Raw genomic sequence first — 23,626 nt, 5'->3', positions numbered from 1 at the left:
AAACGTAACAGGCCAATTGAAAACTCCCCGGCCTGACACATAGATTGCGCTACTAGAATTAAGTCCATATGTTTTTTAGTTAGCCCTAAGCCTCAAAAGATGCGTGTATAAATTTGACAGCTGTCGGATTATTAGTTTGTGAATTATAGCATTTTGACTGAAGCACTTTTGTTATTGTGAAAACAATGGATAAAAAGGATAGCGTTATTGGACCGTTTGAAGAACGAATGAATGAACCGTTGAATCTTCGAAAAACGGCCGCATTTGAAGAAAAAAGAAGGTGGGAGCACTCTTCACCAAGTCAATGCACTGTGTTACAAGTCAGTGAAAACCATGGCAGAAATCCATGAACTGGGCTTCAAATTGCTTCCTCATCCAGCGTATTCTCCAGATCTGTCCACAAGCGACTATTTCCTGTTCTCAGATCTCAACAATGCCAACAAACCTTCGTTGGCCGTCATCAAACCGTCTAAACAGAACTAAAAATATCCCAACAGGTCCATGCGTGGGCTTTCGTTGGCGTGGTCTGTACGCAGCATTTTTCGCAATGACAAGGCACCTTGCACAAAGGTGATAGTTGTTTGATCAAATGTCTAAAACCTTTTTCTTCAACTACATGGAGCGGCCCGCTAGGAAATCTATTATCCGATCGTGTTTTAAACCATTCTCAGAATATTGGTACATATTTTTAATGGTATCTTTTATTTTCGTCATATTTGCGGACGTACTAGCAGTAGGGGTCGTTCTGTTGGAAGAGGTAATTATAGGGACTCTAGCAGACAAATCAGAGGCAGCAAAAGTTCAATCAATCAACAATTTAATCAGATGTTATCAAAAATATTTATCCAATATATCGATTATCCAGTCCCACTCAAGTGCAGCTTTGTTTCAATTGATGAAATTGAGCAGAAACTGATTATGTTGCTTCTGATTTCACTTCTGGGGTCTGCCGAATTTCTTCTTTTTAATACCGTTAACAGTTACACAGCCATGCCATTCTTTTGTGCATAGCAATCTCGTGAGAGGAAGCGACCGAGGTTGGGCGGCCGCCGAAATCCAATATCGTAATATCGGGCAGGATGCGGGCGAGCTTTTGATGGCGAGACGACGCGACGTACGGCCTCCGGAACCGATAAATTCGGATGAATGTTTAAAGGCAAATATCGAGGAGCGGATCCCGGCTTTTGAAGTTCAATAAACGATATCCATAAGGAATCCACGCCTGGGCCAGGCGGGACCGCTCTCCCCTACTCCTCTACCCCAGTCCCCCCTCCGGGCCTTTCCGCCGTTATGATTATGGAGGACCTGACGTCGTTCCCTCCGACGCTTTCAAAGAAATTAATTTTATTTTATTTATTTTCGTATCTTGGTGTTCTTATTTTTTTCCCGGGAAAGATCAGGTAACCAGTAAGTTAATGAGCGTGTGTACCTTTGGGAAATACGGTTTAATGAAAAACATTCAATTATCATAATTATTTATTAGATGATGATTAACAATTTTCGTTTAAATTTGTTTTTGTTTTTCTTAAACAGTTATTCGCTGAGTTATTTTAATATAGAATTTTTTGAGTATACACGGTGACGCTATATTATATGTCATTATAAAATTGTAAAAAGATACAAAGAGACAAGGGGATCACATGGCAGTGTTACCTAAGAGAAGCTTGGACAGTTGAAGCATGGAACTCAGCAGCTGAAATAATATTTAGGACACTTGGTAGACAGTTATTGTAAGATGTAAAATTCGTCATGACCCAAGGCCGCTACAGACTCGACCATTTGTTAATTTCTTTTAACATTAGGGTACAATTTATTCATAAACAGTTAAACAATTAACACCCTTAAAACCTATAAGGGATAGATAAAATAATATGAACACCATCCAATATAATACATGTTATTGCATGTTGCATAGTTTCAAGGAAATTAATTTAATTTTATTTATTTTAGTATCACTGTTTTTTCTTCGTGTTCTTTTTTTTTCTGAGAACAAAAGTGAACAAAATTAAATTTTCTAGTGAACATGGCCCAAACTGCTTTAACAATATTTAAATAACGTTCATTTAATATCGTAAGCGTATTTCTCTCTTTTTTTGTGATATAAAAACGATTTAATACTTTTTTAATTATATTCGAATATTTGCTCATCTAGAAACCATTTTATATTTCATTATTAAGTCCTCTTTCAGACTTATCTTACAGGACCTCGAACAATGCCCGTGGAAATCTTATTAAGGATAATTAGGAGAAGCGTTTCGACGCTTCAATTTTGATGGAATAATACAGTTCTTTTTGGATATTTCGTTCTCCCATTGACTAGACGAAACGGAATAAGCTTTTTTGAAGATTGTTCTTCTCTAATACTCAACTATTAATTGGTACGATAACATTTTTGTTTCCAAAACTTTTGAAAACGTTTCTAAAAAATATTTTAAAAAAATTTTAAATGGTCAGGCGACGTGTTCCTAAGGTATTAGTTTCCCGTTGAAGTAATGGACCGATAACACTTGATTTTTTCATTTAACATACAATAGTATGTTTTAAAATTATTCCATCAAAAATTGAACGAACGAACGAACCTGCAAAACAGTTAGTATTATCTCTCTTCTCATACATTTTAAGCAAATATTCATGTATTTTCTAAACAATAGCACACATGCTCATAAAGCTTTCATACACCATAATACAATTTACTACAATTAAAGTACATTAATTGTATACTGAACTTTAGTTGTTTCCTCTTTCATCACCCTGTCTTGGTAATTGTCAGCAGAGAACCATAAACTAACATTCATAAAGTTTTATTCAATCACTGTTACTATCAGAAACACTAATCAATCAAGTTAATAACCAAGCTGTCTATTTACAATCTATCAAAAATTTGCTCGAGATACTACCATTTGTCTAGTTCCTCTTCAACGTGTCTGGTCGAGCTCACACAAACTGAAGATATTATTTCGACAATGCCCCTTTCCATAAATACAGACAGTTCTGGTTTGAATATCCTCCTCGGCGTAAATATATATTGTAATAATTCCTTGTAGCCTGTCTAATAATACTCTGTAGCTATAACATTCAGTAATCTGATCTACCATGTATCTATTCTCGGGCTTATGCCTAGAAGAGTAAGTTACATAAAATGCAATTAAATAATTCATTCATATTCACCAAGTAACAATTTGAAATAGTATTCTTTAACATGGTTTCCGCAAAACTTATTTTATGTACTTTAAGCCATTTCTTAATTGCAGCCTTTGTTGATGCACTTGTTGGGATTTTCTCCACCAGTGTATATGGTAGATATTGTGCATTGATGGAATAATACAGTTTTTTTTAGATATTCGTTCTCCCATTGACTAGACGAAACGAAACAAGCTTTTTTAAAGATTGTTCTTCTCTAATACTCAACTATTAATTGGTACGATAACATTTTTGTTTCCCAAACTTTGGAAAAAGTTTCGAAAAAATATTTTTAAAAAATTTCAAATGGTCAGGCGGCGTGTTCCTAAGGTATTAGTTTCCTGTTGAAGTAATGGACCGATAACACTTGATTTTTTCATTAAACATACAATAGTATGTGTTAAAATTATTCCATCAAAAATTGAACTCACAATATTCCGCAATTGCCCAATTCGTCCGGTTTACCATCGTTGAACTTCTGGCTACTCTTTAAACTCAAAAAATGCCTCAAATATATATAAAAAGTAAAGAAAAACGCTGTTAATGTATGTCCCAGAAATAAATTTAAGCCAATTATTGTTTTAAATCAAAGGTCCTACTAGTTCCTAATTGTAGTAAGAAAATATTTATGGATTTACCTTTTTTTACTTGTGGAGATGATTTAACTTTCGGTGAATTCTAAATAATTGAAAAAAAAATGCATTTATTACAGGAAGGAAAGTGGTATAGCATCACGTAAAAGCTATTAAAAAGATTAACATTATCAAGAATACGTACAGGTGCTACCCGAAACACTAATTCAACATGTTGTTTGACTATATAAATCACTGTGTAGAGTCCCAGGGAGACTATTTTAAAGAAAATATATTCTGTTTACTTTTGCATGGCCTTAATTAAGTAAAAATTATACTACGAGTAAGATTTTAGAATAATTTTAACACCTCTCTCAAATTCCTTTACTGAAACTAGTACCAACACCAATACTGATGTATATAAATTGGACAAAGAAGCCTAACTTAATGTTGTCCTCTCCATTTAATATATATTTACCGAAAATAAATACATAAAAAGTATTTTTTTATATTAAGTCGTTTTAATAAATACTTGTTTTTGTCACAATCTAAACTACGAAAAGGGCACGATAGTTTTTGCTAGTATGAAAATTTGTTTTTTATTTTATTATAAACATGGTAACTGTTCGTTGAAAAATGTTTCTCTTTTCTTTTGATTTGATACCTAGATGTTTACAATAGAATTGTATATATCTTACGAATGAATATAAAAAAGTAGTTGAACGCATTTCCTATTTTTATGGTAAACCACTTTTCAATAAAATTCTGGAGTTATTGCTGTACAGAAGCATTAGGAATACCGGGATTAGAAATATGAGAATACAGTATTGATTAGTAAATACAAATGCTATAACTGATTAGCGCTAAAAAATTACAATGAAAACTTACAAGACGAAGGGCCCATACATTTTTGTATGTCATAATGATTATCGCCTAAGAAACTAACTGCTTAACTAACTAAAAACTGTTCTTGCTTAACAACTTATATTATTTATAGAGATAGCTGTATAATATATTATTTTTTTTTGTAAATTCTATTGGTATTAGCTTCTAATCAATTTCAAGTTTTGTTTTGTGCAAAAGCATTTTGCATTAACCAAATATTAGAGGTAATAAATACATTAAATTGCGCATCAAGAGCTAAAATAAATGTTTTCCTTATGTGAAAGATAAATTAAATATATGCTATCTGTAAATGGTGAGATTCCACAAAATATGGCAGCAACTCTTTTAAAGATTGAATAGTAGAATAAATAAGTAAAGAACAATTGGTCAACTAATTGTTCTGTTATCAAATAAGCCTAGTTTTTTATTCAATTTATTGCTTTTCACTATATATTTTAGGTGAAAAATATGTATAAAAAACAAAAATTATATTAATACATAAATAAAGTAATGAAAATATTTAGATAAAGTGAAAGTAACAATATAATTTGTCTATATGGAACACATGGAACAAATAGAAGAATTTATGAATTATTAATAGTAATTTGGTAAATATTTTGGCAGACATTTGTTACTGTAAACATTAATTGTTATATATCAAATATACTTCTAATCTTATATAGAAAATATTGTCAAAAACAACTTTTAATGAGATTAACATATAATTTTTAAGTTATTCTCTTTAATCTATTCTGAAAGAAACATAATTAACTAATAATATATAAATTATTAGGGGAAAAAATCAGAAATAGTTTTTTTGTTATATTTAAACCTCGGTCCAATTGATATGCTCCTGAGCTCCTATATCAATAAACAAAGACATTCAGCTCTGGCGGTCTTTGACGAGGATAATTCCCGATTCCCAGTTCCCATGTCATGGGACGGGGACAAAAAACTGAACGCGAAAGAAAAAGAACGACCGCCCCGAAGAAAAGCGTTAAAACATTTTTTTTACAACACGTCAGCGGCCCTCTCCTTCGCCCCGTTCCCCCCTATCCCCCGTCCCGAATCGGACTGGCCCACTCTCTTGCGTAAAATTCAACGACCTTTTCGATTTCAGGTCATGTACGGTGCTGTGCAGCCTGGCAGTAATCCTGCTGGTCCTGGCCGCCTTCTTCGGCCTTCTGGGCCATTGTAACAACGACAATAAAACCATTATCGCCTGCGGCCTATTCCTGCTCGGAGGTAAGTTTTATTGGGTCCTGTTTTATGCAGGAACGGTCGTATTTCCGCCCGCCCGCCCCTTTAGTGCTTTCACACTCGACGATCAAATTTTATTTCGCATCTCGGTTATTTTTTTTCTCTCGCGGTGGTCTCTTCGGTTTGGTTTTTATTGGGGAAGGGGATCGATTTTTTTGCGATGATCGGCTACAGATTCGATGGTGGACGGTGTTCAAGCACTAACGGGCAGGAATAATGATTTTGAAACTATTCTGTTATGTGATTAGTGCTATCAATTTAAATAAGATATATTAAAGTTCCTATCTTTTTTGTTCCCGTTTGAACGCAGACCTTAGGTCAGTGTCTGCCTATAATACAGACATAACATTTGTATAGTCTATTCAGAATAGTACTGACACACCTGACCTGTCAAAACGTCTCAATGTTGCCACAGAGAGGCTCTGATATGTAACAAAATTATAATCTAAATAAAATGTAAATTATGTATACATTGAACTTTTTTCCACATTAGTATAGATAGATTTCTAGACACTTTTTATGTAGTGATATCCTCCGAAAGCCTAATCCACCTAATTAACAATTATATATCTGAGTAATATATTTTACTTTCATTAGAGAGCATATTTATGTTTTAGGCTCAGTTCTCGTTTCTTTCGATCCAATGTTTCCTTGTGAAGTCATTATGATATTAATATATTTCTCCTTAGTTTGTCCTATTACTAACTGTATGCATCTTTCTTGATAAAACTACATTACAATAACATTTGTTCTCGTTAATGCATTTGCCATATCTGCAAAACATTTAGTATTATCTCTCCTCTCATATATTTTAACCAAATATTCATGTATATTCTGAACAATAGCACACATGCTTATAAAGCTTTCATACACCATAATACAATTTACTACAATTAAAGTACATTAATTGTATACTGAACTTTAGTTGTTTCCTCTTTCATCACCCTGTCTTGGTAATTGTCAGCAGATAATCATAAACTAACATTCATAAAATTTACTGACTGTTAGTATCAGAAACACTAATCAATCAAGTTAATAACCAAACTGTTTATTTACAATCTATCAAAAATTTGCTCGAGATACTACCATTTGTCTAGTTCCTCTTCAACGTGTCTGATCGAGCTCACGCAAATTGAAGGTATTATTTCGACAATGCCTCTTTCTATAAATCCAGACAGTTCTGGTTTGAATATCATCCTCGGCGTGAATATCTATTGTAATAATTCCTTGTAGTCTGTCTAATAATACTCTGTAGCTATAACATTCTATGTCTAGGATGCTTATGTCTAGGAGAGTAAATTGCATAAAATGCAATTAAATTGTTCATTTATATTTACCGAGTAACAATTTGATATAGTTCATTCTTTAACACGATTTCCTCGAAGCTTTTTTTATCTACTTTAAACCATTCCTTAATTGCAGCCTTTGTTGATGCACTTGTTTGTATTTTCTCTACCACTGTATATGGTAGATGTGGTGCATTGTACATAAAAATAACTGATGGTTTCTCCAAGTTATTTAAAAGCTTATTTTCAAACCGCTGCAAAGACAAGTTATAGTTCATTTCTCCATGGTAGTCAGAGACCTAGACCAGACTTAGAGAAACACTAATTCTGCACCAGGAATAAAACCAGCACGAAGAACTATATATCTGCTGTGAATTATTAATAAATGTTATGACTAACAAAACCTAATCGATAGTTATTCCAATGCTTATCTTTTTCCATCAACTTTTGTTGTCTTAAATCCTATATTACCCAACAATGTATGAACGGATGTTCGACATTCCTCGAATAGCTGTATATGTTTTGGCTCTTTATGGATACTTTCCAGACTAACAATTTTCTCTGAAATAATTGTGTTAAATTATGTTTCGATTGAAAAATCTAATTACTGTTTTTATACATTTCGTATATATGATCTCTGAAACATCAAGCTGATCTTGATTCGTCACCTGTTTGGCATAAACACCGTGTCCGTACTAATATAAAGTGCAGCTGTAACGAGCAAAATATTTTCAATAAAAACCGCGGCGATTTCAAATGTATAATACAAGGCGTTAAAACAACGTTTGTCAGTTTATAATCTGTAATTATAATATTTTGAAGAATTTTGCAGACGTTTGACAAACGGACAACTTTTCAGACTCTTTCGGTTACATGTTCGAACTTCTCTAACAGCATTCTATCTCCTTTTAAATAGAATAAAATGAGAAGGAAAGTATTGTCTGACTGTAAAATGAATTTACAACTTTTGACAGATACATATTAGTTACGTGTTTCATTACTGTTTTGAATTGATGATGTGCGTAATCTATTGGGATCATAAAAACTACAGAAAAACAGACAATTTTGCCACCTTTAGCTGCAATAAGACCTTTTAAGCATTGGGACATACTCTCAATATATGTTTTCACATCTTCCTGGAGTTTGGAGTTTGGTTGGAAATCTAACCAAATTCATGAGGTTTTTTGGTTTCGTGTGATATCCATACATCCAGTTTCTTTTTATATCTCACCTTTTCTAAATTTTCTTTTAGCTAACCCTTAGGCAACAGATCTGGTGCTTATAAGACAATAAGACTGGACCATTTCGATGTTTTTCTTCACATTTGCGAAAAATAGAGCGTATTATATCGAAATTATCGGAATTAAATCGAGAAAATCAATATATCACCTGGACGAAAAATTTTCAACCGCCTGAATTTCGTTTTCATCCTTACCGAAAAGATATTGTAAATTATAGCGTACCACCGTCTCTTCACTGTCCATCTTTAAAGTGAATTTAAACTAATCTGAGGAAAGTATTCAGTTAAAAGTTTTAGTATATCGAAATACTACTGAACAAACATAATTGTTTTTATCAGCAGTACCTTTATAAAGACAACCGTTAACCGTCTTTTTAGTACAATCAGAAAATGAAATTATGCTAAAATTATAACAAAAAGAGCAGATTTTTCGGAAATAACAGAGCATTTTTTTCAGCAATGCTTTCTTATTACAATAAAGACACACAATTATAAAAAGTTATATTGCAAGTTTTGTTCCTAAGTTAATATTTACCGTACACTCAGTCAACTAAAACTCCCAGCAAAGATGATAATAATTAAAAATAATTGGCTAGGTAAAAAAACTTGACACTAGTTTGAAGGCGTCCTTCTATCTCTGGCCTTACTTTTCAATTAGTACCCAGTATAATTGTATCTTGTCGCAGGCAAAATTCATAACAAAAACTAAACAATACCATTACTCTGCAAATAACATTTTTCCTCATTTTTACTACCCGAAGAAAGCTACATAGTAAAATTCTCCGTTTTTTCCCCCGGTTTTTATGTCCTTTGTGAAATAAAAATTCCTCCCGGTCTTTATGGGAGGCGATGTAATTGAAGAAGTCGCGATAAAGACAAGAATTTTGCAATTATGAAAATGCAAGCCGTCTCGGACAAAGGCGACATTACAATTTTTACATTTAAATATCTTGTGCCATCTGAGTTCGAGCGGTTAGCTCCAACAGGAGCAAATATTTGGTGTCATATTTGGGATTTTTATATAAATTTGTAGCACATTTATGTAATTATTTGATATAATATGATAATCTCCGAATTCTTAAATGTTACTCATTCATTTTATTCTACTGACATCAAGTCTAAAACCTATACATTCCTTCTAAACATAGTAGTGAGTGTTCGGACAAACAATCGCATCGACAGCCACACATTCCGACCGACTAAAAGAACATTCCCAGAAATCGAAAAAAAGCCGCTGAAAGTCACCGTTTGCTGGTAGAACGTGAGGCATGGTTTCGAAAATTCAAAGTGGTAATTTCGATGTGTAAAACAAAGAACGTTCTGGTAGTCCGGAAAGATTTGAAGATGCGAAACTGCAACAATTATTGGATGAATACTTAACCCAAACTCAAATTAATTACGAGCAATGGCAAAAATCCAAAAGATGGGAGGATGGATGCCATATCAATTGAATGACAGGCAAATGGGACATTTAAAAATCGTCTGTGAAGGTATGATCGGAAGTCATTTCTGCATCGAATAGTACCCTAAGTACAAAAATCAAGGTTACTCCTGGCGAAGCCAGCCGATCGAAGGCCAAGTCGCTCTGGTCGCAAGACAATGCTCTATGTTTGGTGGGACCAGAGTGACATGGTGTATTACCAATTCTTGAGACATGGTAAAACAATTTATAGTGATTGCTACCGACAAAAAATGATCGATTTGAACCACACATTGATCGAAAAACGTTGAGAATGGGCCCTAAACACGGTAAATGAATGCACTTGGACGGGACCTATTATCGCACTCGCCGTACTATCCAGATCTGGCCTCGTCCGACTATAATTTTTTCACATCAACGAGACATGTGCTTGCAGAGTAACACTTCGACAATTTCGAAGAAGTTAGAAAATGACTCGATGAATGGTTTTGCTCAAATGACAAACAGTTTTCTTAGGATGGCATCCAGAAATTGCTTGAAAGATGGGCAAGATGTATAGAATCAATTTGTCAATACTTTGAATCAATAAATTTTCCCTTTCAGTTCAGAATTATGTAGTTTTTCGCCGAGAAGAACCTGTAATGACTTTCTGTTACACTTGGTAGGAACAGTGAAGCAGGAAATAAGTTAGAATAGCACATAGTATCAGAAGAGACGTGCGTAACATATAAACGAGCTGCTATATAAATAGCGCTGAATGGAGTAGTGGTATAAAAGCACGCGAGGCTCAAGAGATGTGACATCCCTAGTCCCAGCAACATATTGATGTAAAGGGATGGAAGCTGCGTCCACGGACAATACAGTGTTGAGACAGATTACCATGAAGCAGAATAGAGAAGGAAAAAATGTGAACAACTACAGCTGGGATTTAACACAGATCAACTAATATAAAAACAAACCCAACAAATACTTCAGCGTCCACAACATGTACGGTTTTTCCAACTTTCTTCTAGGTTTATAGTTGTTCTTATATGTGCAAAGAATAATTAATGCTCCGGCTAAATTCCAGAAGGCAACAAGGACGAGGAAATCTTTTCGGGGGTGAGCCCGAATTCCGATATGAACATTGTTCCGGGGGCTTAACTTTCAAACGCTCGCGATATCTGGGAAACTTTCTAAGTCAAAGGGAAAACTGCAAAGTTTGAGGCGACCGTGCGGGGGCAGAGGGGAGGGAGAAAAGCCTACAGTTTTCGGAAAATGGGCGAACCGACTAACGGGCAAATATATACACTTGACAAAACGGCATTCAGAAACTGATAAATTGTACAAGTTGCGGTTAACAATTTGCGTCGGAGGGATAATGGGACCCCGGCGTTTAGAAATAGATAGATAAATATTCTATATAAGTTTTGTCAGTTTCGGGATTAATGAATTAACAATGACACGTTCAAAACGGGATGGGCGGTGGAGAAACAATGAACGATTGATATAACTTTATTTGATGCTTGTACAATAAATTATTTGTGGTCGTTAATTATGAACAACTGAAAATATGTCTGTATTTGTTAAATTAGTAAAATAATTTCAGTATTTTCAACTGATAAATAGTCAGACGTTAGAAATTAGTTTATTGCATCAACATTGAAGATTTTATGAATTCGTATTGGATAATTCGTATTCAAATACGACATAGTACAATGGCGAAGTAGGTTCATCAAAAAGAAGCCTTAAAACAATTGAAAACTAGTAGGAGAATGATTAAAATGGTTGCAAACTTGTTATACAGAAGTTGTGTTCAAATCATCCAGGTTTCGAATTAATGTTCAAATGAATTTGATTTACCAAGAATTCCACCGTAACCGTAACTAACATATATATTCTATATCACATTGCAACCCATGCTGATAACAGCTATGAAATAAATATAGCATAATTAACCCAAAAGCGATTTTACTTTTGGAATTCCAGAACTTAATGAATACTCTATTATACAATTATACTAGTAAACCCAGCAGACCTAGTCCTGCTCGAACATTGGGTTTTTGTTTGAATGGAATAATTTATTTCGATAATAAAAGAAATACTATAAGATTATCATAAAATATCTAATTAGTGTTTCTGTTGCGATATATTCTTTTTTTAAAGAAATATTTAAAAGATAAAATCTAGAACTGGTTTTCTTTGTTTAATATTTAAATGATACCAACAGTTGATACATTGTAGCTTCGTACGTGCTCTCCATTTGGTACATTTATTTGATGATAATAAAGTAGTTGTTATTTTGCAGTCTCCTTGAAAGAAGGTCGAATAAATGGGTGAATTGTTATGATGTTACAAAAAATTCCCCAAAAATTGCTACAATGTATCTCTCTCCTCCATCTCCTCGATATTAGCTCGAGGCAGCTTATGTTATATTGTTTGCCTTGAAAACAAAGAACCAATTTGAGGGTGCATTTGGTCCTGATTCCTAAATGTTGATTCAAAATCACGACAATCCTCATTCTGAACAATTTTTGTTACTCAAAATGTTACTAATTCTAAACAAAAACAATTTCGACTAAGATATCGTTCGTAATGCGCTTTAATAAATATACAATAAATATTAGGGCTATAAATTAATTTTAAAGGATTTGCAACAAAGAGTGTTACTGTGTATTAAACCACAACTTCTTGTTGAAGGCTCACTGAGAAGAATTTTTTAACAAAACTGTTTGTGCGTTGAAAATGTCTCAATTTGTACGGTATAAAGTGCAGCTGAAGTTTATTCAATGCTGTTCAAAGCTTATGGCATTCATACTTGATGGATTTCAAGATGTGAATACTAGGTTCGACGTTTTAAAAGTGGTCATTTTAACATCGAGTACAAAATGCGTTCTGAACAGACAAACAAATCTTAAGACGACGATTTGAAGGTATTACGCAATGTGTAAAACGCTAGAAAAATATGCAGAATTGTTCAGAGTAACACAAGAAACCATATCCAACCTCTTGAAGAACATGGCAATGATCTAAAAGCTTGGATATTTCGATCCATTTGAATTGAAACATCAACAACTTCGAAAACTAATTTATAGGCCTATGAAGATGAATAACTTTTTATGTTAAAAACACTAGGATGTAACTCGTATCACTGCAAAAGGAAACCAACCGATAAGCTCGAAAAGGACGAATATTAACGAAGGATGGATAACAACCACCCACTCCCCTCTTCACCAATCGAATTTAAATAACTCGATTTGTATTCGGCCACTTCTCAAAAATCGCCCGTCATTTATTCGTATTCTTGACCTGTCGGGCTTCACTTTTTATACAACGGGCTCGGCCGTCGAAGGTGAGGGTAGGTAGGTAGGTAGGTGGTCGGGATTGCCGGCGCACAGATAAAAGTATTATCCCGGACGGATTTGACGCTTATTACTGGACGTGAGCCGAAACTGAAACAACGCGAACGTCGTTACGCGAAATTATTCATCGAAAAGAGATTATCGCTTTCGCACCGAGACTTGTTATGGGGAAATCAAGTTTTTGTCGTCGATAAGTTACGTCTTATTACAATAATAGCGGAAGTATTAACTGAAAATGAAAAAAAAAACATTGCCATAATAATATATATACGAAGATATATTGTGAAAAAATGGATAAAAAGGGATTTCGCGTGTTGATAAAATATTGCTTTTTGAAAGGAAAACATACAGTTGAAGCAAAAACTTAGTTTGATGTCGAGTTTTCGGACACTGCCCCAGCAAAATCAACCATCAAGGATTGGTACGCTAAGTATAGACGTGGTGAAAAAGTACCGAAGACGGTGAACGCAGTGGACACCCCAAAGACGTTGTTACCGACGAAAACATTTAAAAAATGCACAAAATGATTTTGAATGAGCGTAAATTGAAACAGAATGAAATAGCAGACATTCTAAAGATATCAACTGAACGTTTACATCATATCATTCAAGAATATTTGGGTATGAGAAAGTTCTGAACAAAGTGGGTGCCACGCGAGCTCACTTTTGACCAACAACGACGAGTTGATGGTTCGGAGCGGTGTTTCAAGATGATCAAGCCTAATAAACCCGAGTGTTTGCCTCGATATATGACAATGGGTGAAACATGGCTCCATCATTTCACTCCGAAGTCCAATCGACAGTCATCCGAGAGGACTGCACACGATGAAACCGCTCCAGAGCGTGGGAAAACGCAACCTTCGGCTGGCGAGGTTATGGCGTCTGTATTTTGAGATGCGCATGGAGTAATTTTCATTGACTACCTTGAAAAAGGAAGGACCATCAACAGCAATTATTACATAGCGTTATTGGACCATTCGAAGGACGAAAATGGCCGCATTTGAAGAAAAAGGAAGTGCTGCTTCATCAAGAATTTGGCTTCGAATTGCTTCCTCATCCACCGTATTCTCCAGATATGGCCCCACCGACTATTTTCTGTTCTCAGATCTCAAAAGAATGCTCGCTGGGAAGAATTTCGTCGAATGAAACGGTTATCGCCGAAACAAACGCCTATTTTGAAGCAAAGGACAAATCGTACTACAAAAATGGTATCGAAAAGTTGGAGGGTCGCTATAATCATTGTAAAAAATGTGTTTTACTATGGTAGGCCGGGTACTCTTCAATTAACCTGGATGAAAACACATGTATCAAATTTCTAGAGGAATTCAGCTTTTTGTCTTTATTGTTATTGTATGATTAATTACATTTTTAAAATTTCGAAATGATCAAATATGTAACTGAATATCTTCGAAAATCCAAAAGCGCACGTTTCCCGGCATCATCACGTTTTTTGACGATCCAAGCTACTAAACCACCACCAGATCGATGACAGAAAAAAATTGATGTGATTATATAATGAACAGTACTTCTTCTTTTAAACAAATTAAAACATTCTCATCATCAGCTAATTTAATTACAAGGCAACAATCATGCAATCGGTACCTCTTTTAACCTTCGTATTATTGTTAGTTAGTCTTAATGAATGACGCTAGAATCAGTACTGGCCTGTTTTTATTCATTGAGAAGAAAAAAATATGCGGACAGCACCTTCATTCACTCATTCTTTCTATTATTCTTATTATTTCTTAGTTATATAGGCTCATGCACCCTGTAGTGACTTTACTGTTAGAGTTAGGAAGAGGTGGCAGACGTTTCTACAAATGATGCTTTAGCAAAATGTCATATAATAACGAGTAAAATCCAACAACGGAACTTCTATACAAGTATAATTGCCAAAGTGCCAGAGATGATACACGTTCTATATCATATTGCATTTATTTAAAATAATTTATAGCCTTATTATGTCATGAAGTTATATTATGAATATCAAATAAATACATTAATATAATTTCTATTTTGTAAAATATGTATTATTTTATTTAATATTCCATGTTTATGATTATAACATAAAAGTCAATAACAATCATTATATTATAAAATAAAAACAAAAGTTGTTGGAGTTTTGAAAATAATCTTACTCATGATACTTTTGTTATCATGTTCAATGATGTAGTAATTTAAACTTATTAATACTTTGTTGTTTATTAAACCTTAATGGAAATTATATTTAAATAAATGCCATTTAAGAAGGGTAGTATGTGTTAGTTTTTGAGGTAGTTTTCATGTACTTTAATATATAAACTTTTGTTAGTGTCATTAATGTTATATATCAAATATATTTCTGATATTGTATTGAAAATATTGTTAAAACAAGTTTTAGTAATATTAACATGTCATTTTAAGTTATTCTCTTTAGTTTTGTTATAAGAGAAACTGGATTAACTTTATAAATTGTACCAAATGGAATTATAAGTAGCATAATTATTCGAAAGGATTCATGAGATCCGTGAATGCTACGTGTTTTTGCTTTTAAAAGAAATTATCAAAAAAAACAGAAAAACTCGCCCTTAAACGTGCGATAAAACAAAAATTGTTTATTATTCGATTCTACCGCAATAAACCCACCAATCACGCGAACAATTACGAATATAAACTTCCAATAGTTTCAGCGGCGTTTTACGAGGCCCCACATCAACATAATTTAAGGGCAATTAGAAAAGACGAGTCGAAAATTCAATCCCAGCCAGTCATAAGCAAATTTTAATCCTCCAGCCTCGCCTAATTGTTAATTAATTACCGCGCTCCTTAACGAATTTTGATTTGCTCCCTTCCTATCTCGTCCGACCCCTCTCGCATATCCCCCCCTCCACCATCGCCGCCCTCGCCCCGTAAACTTATAACGAGCAACAATTTCTCACCGCGTCTCTCCCTCTCCTCCCTCACGTGATCTTCGCCTCCCCACCCTCCTGTCGTCGTCGTCGCCCCCGCCCCCCCTCTCGCCCCGCCGCTCATTTGTTGTTAATATTTCGCACAAGTAGAAAAGAGAAAACTTTCGACGGAGTTTTGGCGCACGCGAAATTAAACAGCCGAAATTTATTATGTCAAAAGTTTCTAAACAGTCAAACATTTTGAGCGGCGGGGTGGGAGGATTTTGAGTAGTGGGGGGTCGAGGGTGAGGGGCCGGTGGATGTGTATGAAAGAGGGCGGTAGGAGAGGATCGGTTCAATTGGCATAGGGAAAGTTCGAGGGGAAGCGAAAGGGTTATAACGATCACGGCTTCTTGGGCGAGAGTGTTTTTATTTGTCGGCTGTTGGTCCGGTGAAGGGAGCTGTTAATTGGTACCTTCTCTGGTGTTCTGCTCCTTTTGTAAGATGTACTTAATGTTTTGTTGCTACGTTAATCTTTCATAATACTGTAGCGACCTAAAGGCATGTCGAATTTTACATCTTATACTCGTAATAACGGTCTACAAAATACCCAAATATATTATCTCGGATATTGGTCACGGTACAGTAAATGATAACATAGATCCAGCAGTCCCGAGACTGTGACCTCGGATATCATTTAAGGGTGTTTAGAAAGGCCCTTATTTGGTCTCTAATAAAATTAAATCAAAGTTAGTAGCGTTAACATGATAGTGAGGCCTATTCTCATATCTTGTTGCAGCTCTCTGAATTTCATTTATGATAGGATTCCGAAGGTCTCGGTGTAAGTAATTCTTCGATAGTATCTGTTATCATCCACAATATTTCTTCTACTATTAAGTACGGATAACTTAAAATTTTCATCTAGGTAACCAGTACATTATTTTTGTATTTTAATGAGTTAATTTCTTTTTAATACACTCCTTAAACGAAGTTTTGCATCAAAATTAGTCTCTAGGTATTTAGTATTGTTACTGTATAAGATAATAGTATTATTCATATTAATATAGATTAATTAAATGTCTTTAGTTTGCCGGCTTCGATGGCCCTGTGGTCAAGGCGACAGGACAGTACTCCTACTTGTTGTGATAGTCGCGGGTACTAGTCCTACTGGATATGCCATGGATGTACTTTATGTGTGATTGTAATTGTAAATGTATTAACCACCAGTGGATAAAACTATAAGGAATAACCATCCCAGTCATGCCAGTAACCAGGCTGACTAAGACTGGATGTCTTCTGGGAAGGTCTCTAAGTTGGTCACTGGCCAGTGGTTAGGCTTAATGCCGAGGACCGTGGTTCCGAGCTCACGTTAGACAGTAGGTCCAGGCCAGATAAACCCTCGTTGGTAAAAATGAAACTTAAAAATATTTTTTTAAAAATTGTTTAGTTTTTTAATTCCTTTTGGATAATTCATTCTTTTAGTTTTCCTCTTAATTTCAGGGGTTTTATTCCAAACAGTTTGTCGGGTATCTACAATATTTTTTTCTGCTTCCAATTTTAGGATGTGTACGAGCTTATACGACCCGTTTAAATGAACCTGTATACTTACAAACGAATGCTTTTGAAGATACGGATTCTTCTAACGTATTTACCATTTCGATCTCAATATCCATACCCTTTTTATAAAGATTTTATTATTTAATTGTAAAATCTAAACTTACGCGTCAACTTAAAAATACTCACACACTAAAATTGGATAATTTATGTTATATTCTTATTGAAGGTGAAATATTAGACGATATCTGTACACACACTACTACTCTATAAAAACACCAAGCCTAACCTACCTTCCAACAAACAATTATCCCGAAATTTATTATTTATATATTTGGTAAATGGGGCGGAAAATCGAGCCTCACATATAATCGCGCGTATTACAACATAAGTTCCCGTAAAGATAAAGCACTTAAAGTGACAGGTATTCAACCTTTTGAACCCTTCTCAATTTACTGATTGTTGTCTGGCTCGTTGGAATAACAGAAGCCTTACTAGTAACATGAAATTATTTCAAACCCTACAAAAGCAGCTCCACTTAATTACAATATTTTGTACGTAATAAATCTGCGAATCTGTATAAAATAATTTTACTTATTTTGCCCCGTTGTAGCTAACAATGTAAGACTATAGAGCTTTATACTAAGTCTGAAAACTGTTATTTATATTTTTAATTAAAAAAATACATAAAAACTGATAGGTAAAAGTTTTCTATACCGGAAAAAAAACAGGTCTACTATTAATGGACCAAATTCATATTGCCTGAAAACATTATTAGTTATTAATTATTAAGCATATTTTACAGATTTATCAACAAATTTATTTAATATAAAATAGAAGCATGTATAAAAGAGATGGAAAATACCAAACTGAATAACTGATTACAAGGAATAGAAATAAATTGGTTAAATTGAAAAAAGAACATTATATTAATGAATGTTTTTCGGAAGAACAGAAACATATACGAAGGGAAAGATGCCCCTCTTCCTCAAATTGCAAAACTATAAGGATGCAAAATTGGAAATTGATAATAGATGGATGGATGTTGATATTTATTTATTTATTTATTATAGCAATCCAGTAAATTAAAAATTAAAAACTATTTGATTTTGTTGTAATTTGCTAAACTAGAAAGTGTTTATTCCACGATAGACCGTTTGGGCTTAAGATCTATGTCACTGTTTTTAATGTCCACTGAGTTTTACTTATAACTTCACTGAGGTAGGTCAAATGGTTTATTGTTTTTAACCTTCAGAGTAATCCATTATTTGGGAGCTGGAAAACCTCAAATTTGATGTGCTGATGGAGCCCCTGTTCATGTCTTTGGGCATAGTCTTGGACAGTGTTATATTCAGTTTCTACTTTCAAGCCGTTATGCAGATTGTCATTACAATGTTCCGTAGAGCATCAACAATACAATTCATCGCAGTATTGCTTTAGCAGGTACCACCCTAGAGTTGAGTACCAGGACTTCATATGGTTTCAAGACTTGTTGATGAAACAAAAGCTTATGATATACTGACAGGGATGAATATCTACCCTATAACCAGTACATTTTCTTTTACTTCAATTGAATTCTTCGCATTTTTTTTAACATGAGGTTTTCATCTGAGTTTAACATCAAAGGCTATTTAGAAATTTCTCTATACTTCCATACAAGACTACTTGCCGATTTATATATACTGGCTTGTGCTTGATTCTTTTGTTGGTGAAATCAATTGAAGTCATTTTGATAGGCTATTTTTCTATGCAGCTTTGTATTTCAGCAATAGTTCGGTTGATTCAGTGTTTTCACCAATGGCTAGAATTGTAGTGTCATTTACAAATGTAACAAAAAGAGAGTAGGAGGGAGATATTAAAAAAGCAGTCAATGGGTAAGAATTGGAGAGTGGGAAAGTATGTTGACAGATACAAAAAGTTGCAAGGAAATGGCGCATGAAAACGAAGATAGAAACGCGCATTCAATAAGATAAATGGAGAAGAAAAAGTATGAGAAAAGTGTGGAAGATGAGAGCGTAAAATATGGAAGGACTGATGAGCAAAAAAGCAAAATATAACGAAAATGATATCCTTGAATCTTTTGCCCGTTTTAAAACTACTAGAAATGAGACGACATGTCCGTATATCTCAGGTGTCAAATTGGGTAATCAGTTGAGCATTTATAACTTGTTCTCTTTTTGTTCAGCCTAAAAATGTTAATTGTGACGAGAAATATTTACCGTATTAAAGGTAAAATGGAGCAAGATATGTTTAAATGCGGAAATTATAATGCCGCCCTGGTCAGAACGACGTGCATTTGCATAATTGCAAAATTCCTGTCTATACCATAACCGCTTCTATTATATCAGTACTCGTGAATGCGAGCAAGAATTTTTATAAGCAAAACTAAATAAAAAGGGAAAACCCGGAGAATTTTACTGCGTAGTCAGTTTTCTTCCAGCGGTGAAAAAAAAAACCAGGGAAAATGTTATTTGCAGGATAATGGCATTGCTTAGTTTTCATTTCGAGGGTTATGTCGCATAATTAGGCATGATGCTGTCGGTAGAATGTTTGTAATTAACTGGGTGTTGTTGTTTTTTCAGATTAAAACATTGCTCATTTAAGTGGAAATACAGAGGTCATACTATAACTATTCGGAATAGAAAGGTTTATAGGGAATTTTCTGGCATAATACAGTGTTATAAAGGTAATCGTCTTCTCCTGATATAGATACTTTTCCTTGTGAGAGATTTTTGAGCTCGAAAAATGATTGGCACACATTTGAAACACTGATAATTATAAGGTATAACACATGGACTGAAAGGTCCCGGGCCTAACACATAGAAGGCGATAGTTTTCTTGCATTCAGCGCTCTTTTCAGTTAGTACTAACATTCAAAAGAAAGCTGTTAAAATTTCATGATATTGTTTAATGATACATTTATGAGTTATTGTGCTTAGAGTGACACTACTTTTGTTATTTTCAAAACAATGGATTAAAAATAATGCTTCTTGATGGGAACCGAACAACCGAAGCAATAGCTTGAAAAGTGTTATAACGACCGCTTTACATCAGAAACAATAATAATACGTTGGTTTGCTGACTTCAAACATGGTCGTAGAGACACCGATGATGCAGAACGCAGTGGACCACTACCTATCACTAGAAACCAACAAAAAAATCCACGAAATCGTTTTGAAAGGTCGAAAAGTGAAGTTGCGTGAGTTAGCAAACATCATAAAGATGTCAAAAAATGTGTTTATTTTATATTGCATAAGCATTTGACTATGAGAAAGCTCTGTTCAAAGTGGGTGCCGCGTTTGCTCGCTGTTGACCAAAAACAAGAACGTGTTGAAGATTCTGAGCAGTGTTTGGCCATGTTTAAACGTAGTCAACTGGAATTTTTGCGTCGATATGTGACAATGGATGAAACATTGATCCCTCCGGAATAAAAATGATCGTCATCGGAATCAGCAAGTGGTAACAGGTCTATTTTGAGGCAAAAGATAAACTATTCTACAAAAGTGGTATTGAAATGTTAGAGCGGCACATAATCGTTGGTAGAGATTACGTTGATGAATGAAACAAATTTTGAACAAAAATAATTCACGTTTGTGTTGTTACACCCGGGACTTTTTACCCCATGTGTTATTTTAATCATTTTTTAACTTTAAAAATACATTAATAAGCAAAATTGCTATAACATATAATAATCAAAATATTATCAATAATTTTCTACATCTATTTCCCACCTTTCTGGTAATATGACGATACCGTGTTTAAAGGGCAATATTATTTTGGCAATGATGCAATTAATCTATAACAAGTGTTAAGAAAACACAGTCGTCTGGTGAGTACGCTGGGTTCGACAGAACTTCTCATTTGAGCTACAACAATATATCACACCTCTTCATAAAAAATGTTCATTCTCTTTTAGCAGCTCATAATATTGTAGACCTTACTGTAGACTTGATGATCATAATTATTCCGCTTCGGCGTCGATGTGTATGGCCTTACTGAGCTAACCCATGACGTTTTGCACTTGGAATTGTCATACTAAATCCACATTTCATTGCTGGTCAAAACACGTTAAAGAAAACTCTCCTTTTATTACCTGACAAGTAATAAAACCCCCAAATTGGATCATTCCCATCACATGTAATTATCAGGAAACAGTTCATTCATCAACTGCTAACTGTATGAAAATTCCTCGGGAATTTGAACTATCTGAGTGCAATAATTCTTGCAATTCATAGTTATCAAACTTTTTTGGTTCTTTGAAAAATTATCTTTATCTTGCTTTTAAGTTTATTATTTTATTGTTTAATAATTATTTAATGTTTCGTAAAAATAAAATAATATGGACAACATATCAAAGGAATTTGTGAGTCGTTTCATCTCTAGTCAGTATTATTTCCCATCGCTAATCGAAATTCATGATCATAAATAAAAATAATTAACTGATGAGTATTTTACATTCAACAAATAATCTTAAACCAGCGAAAAATGTGTCGGTGTTTGTGCCTTGAAATGCAAAAAAGATTTGGTTGGTGTTTTACCTTCGAACTGGTAAATGACAAGAATTCGGAAAAAGGCCTCAATTTATAGAAGAAAGAAAATTATTTTTTATCAAAATAACATTCCTCATTACACAGCTCAGGAATCTAGCTATCATGAAAAAAAAAGAAAAATATATGAAATTATGGCACCTTTTCATTGACTTTTAATGACTGTTTTTTGCTATTGTTGATAATTTAATATTGTATTAAGCTGAGGATAATATATTGTTATCTTTCAGATATTTTTATAATTTTAGACGTGCTTAAGGGTTCTATATATTTCATATAATATAATAATTTCCCATAACATATATCGGAAATACACAATATTATCCATATATATGTCTAGAGATAATTTATGAGACTTATAAAGTATAAATAATATTTCCTCTTTTTACGCGCAAATATCTAGTTATTATTTAACTTGCATTTATAGTTGCGCTATACAATTTTCCCTACATATCATTCAGTAGTTTTCTAAATGCCCAAGTTTGATTAATAATTGATTTAACCACAAAAATCATTCACGTTGTCAACGGGATAACTTGTATTTCTAAAATATTCAAAGATTCTCCCATCCTCTACCCTCCAAATGTTAGAAAGACATTTGAATAATTCACTTAAGGTAATGGGCACTGAAGTGAAACAGGCGGCAGTATGTACGAGCTCTTGGGATTGTGGAACAGGGCGTAACTCCAGCAATGACTCACCGTAAAAGTTCCTCAAAAAACCCACTCCTTCGGTGATGAGGCGAGATATATGAGACGTAAGGCAGGTTTATTGTCAGTATCTAAAATTCTGTTATATATGAATAATTTTTGTTAAATTAAATAATCTTTTCTCTAAGAAATTGATCTCTGGACAAATTTCAGAAAGGAAATATTTTTTTATTCGAGGAAAGTCTCTTTTTATATGAATGGTTTGAGAAGGTTTTTTAGGTTATGTTACATTAAATTATGAGTAGGGTTATCATTGACCAAGAATCCATGAAAAATTGGCCTAATCAACCGACTTTATAAAAGGAGGAGCTTCTATGTTCGGCTGTATATATTTCTTTTAATGTATGTTCTCCGAGTTTTCGTTAATTATGGATCGATTTTCAAAATTCATTATTTATTCGAAAGAGTGTATTTCCGAGGTGGTTCTATTGAAACCAAGTTAGAATCTGGTGGGAGAAGGGGGGTAAATGGAGGGAAAACCTCAAATTACAAAGGCACTATACATTATATTAACTACTACCAACTGATGAGTTTGAAGTCGGTGCCGAGCCTAAACAATACAAAAATAATAATATAATTTTATGATACATACACAAAATTACACTACGAACATAACAATTCTAATTTGTTGCTCGACTGATTATTTGGTAGTAGTTAAAATAATATTGTAAATAGATAAATAGGTTTATGTAAATATTAAGTTAAAAAGTGTGTGTATATAGTAGAATATGAGATACGTGTAGTAGATAGGTTAAATAAGGTTTT

General features: G+C 34.0%; 1 protein-coding gene across 2 annotated transcripts in view; it reads left to right on the top strand.

Annotated features, from left to right (window-relative positions):
- Positions 1-23,626, top strand: part of LOC143203478 (uncharacterized) — a 310,987-nt gene that overhangs the window by 266,503 nt on the left and 20,858 nt on the right. For both annotated transcript variants that reach the window (XM_076415653.1, XM_076415652.1), the window contains exon 5: positions 5,758-5,882. In XM_076415653.1, the coding sequence (XP_076271768.1) occupies positions 5,758-5,882 (125 nt within the window). The remainder of the gene's footprint in view (positions 1-5,757; positions 5,883-23,626) is intronic.

The sequence above is a fragment of the Rhynchophorus ferrugineus genome, unplaced genomic scaffold, assembly GCF_030347505.1.
Source record: "Rhynchophorus ferrugineus isolate W39M unplaced genomic scaffold, kcgeb_rfMv2 rfM10, whole genome shotgun sequence".
NCBI classification, from domain to species: Eukaryota; Metazoa; Arthropoda; class Insecta; order Coleoptera; family Curculionidae; genus Rhynchophorus; species Rhynchophorus ferrugineus.
Note: the sequence above shows the minus strand (reverse complement) of the source record. Positions and strands in the feature narration are given on the sequence as shown.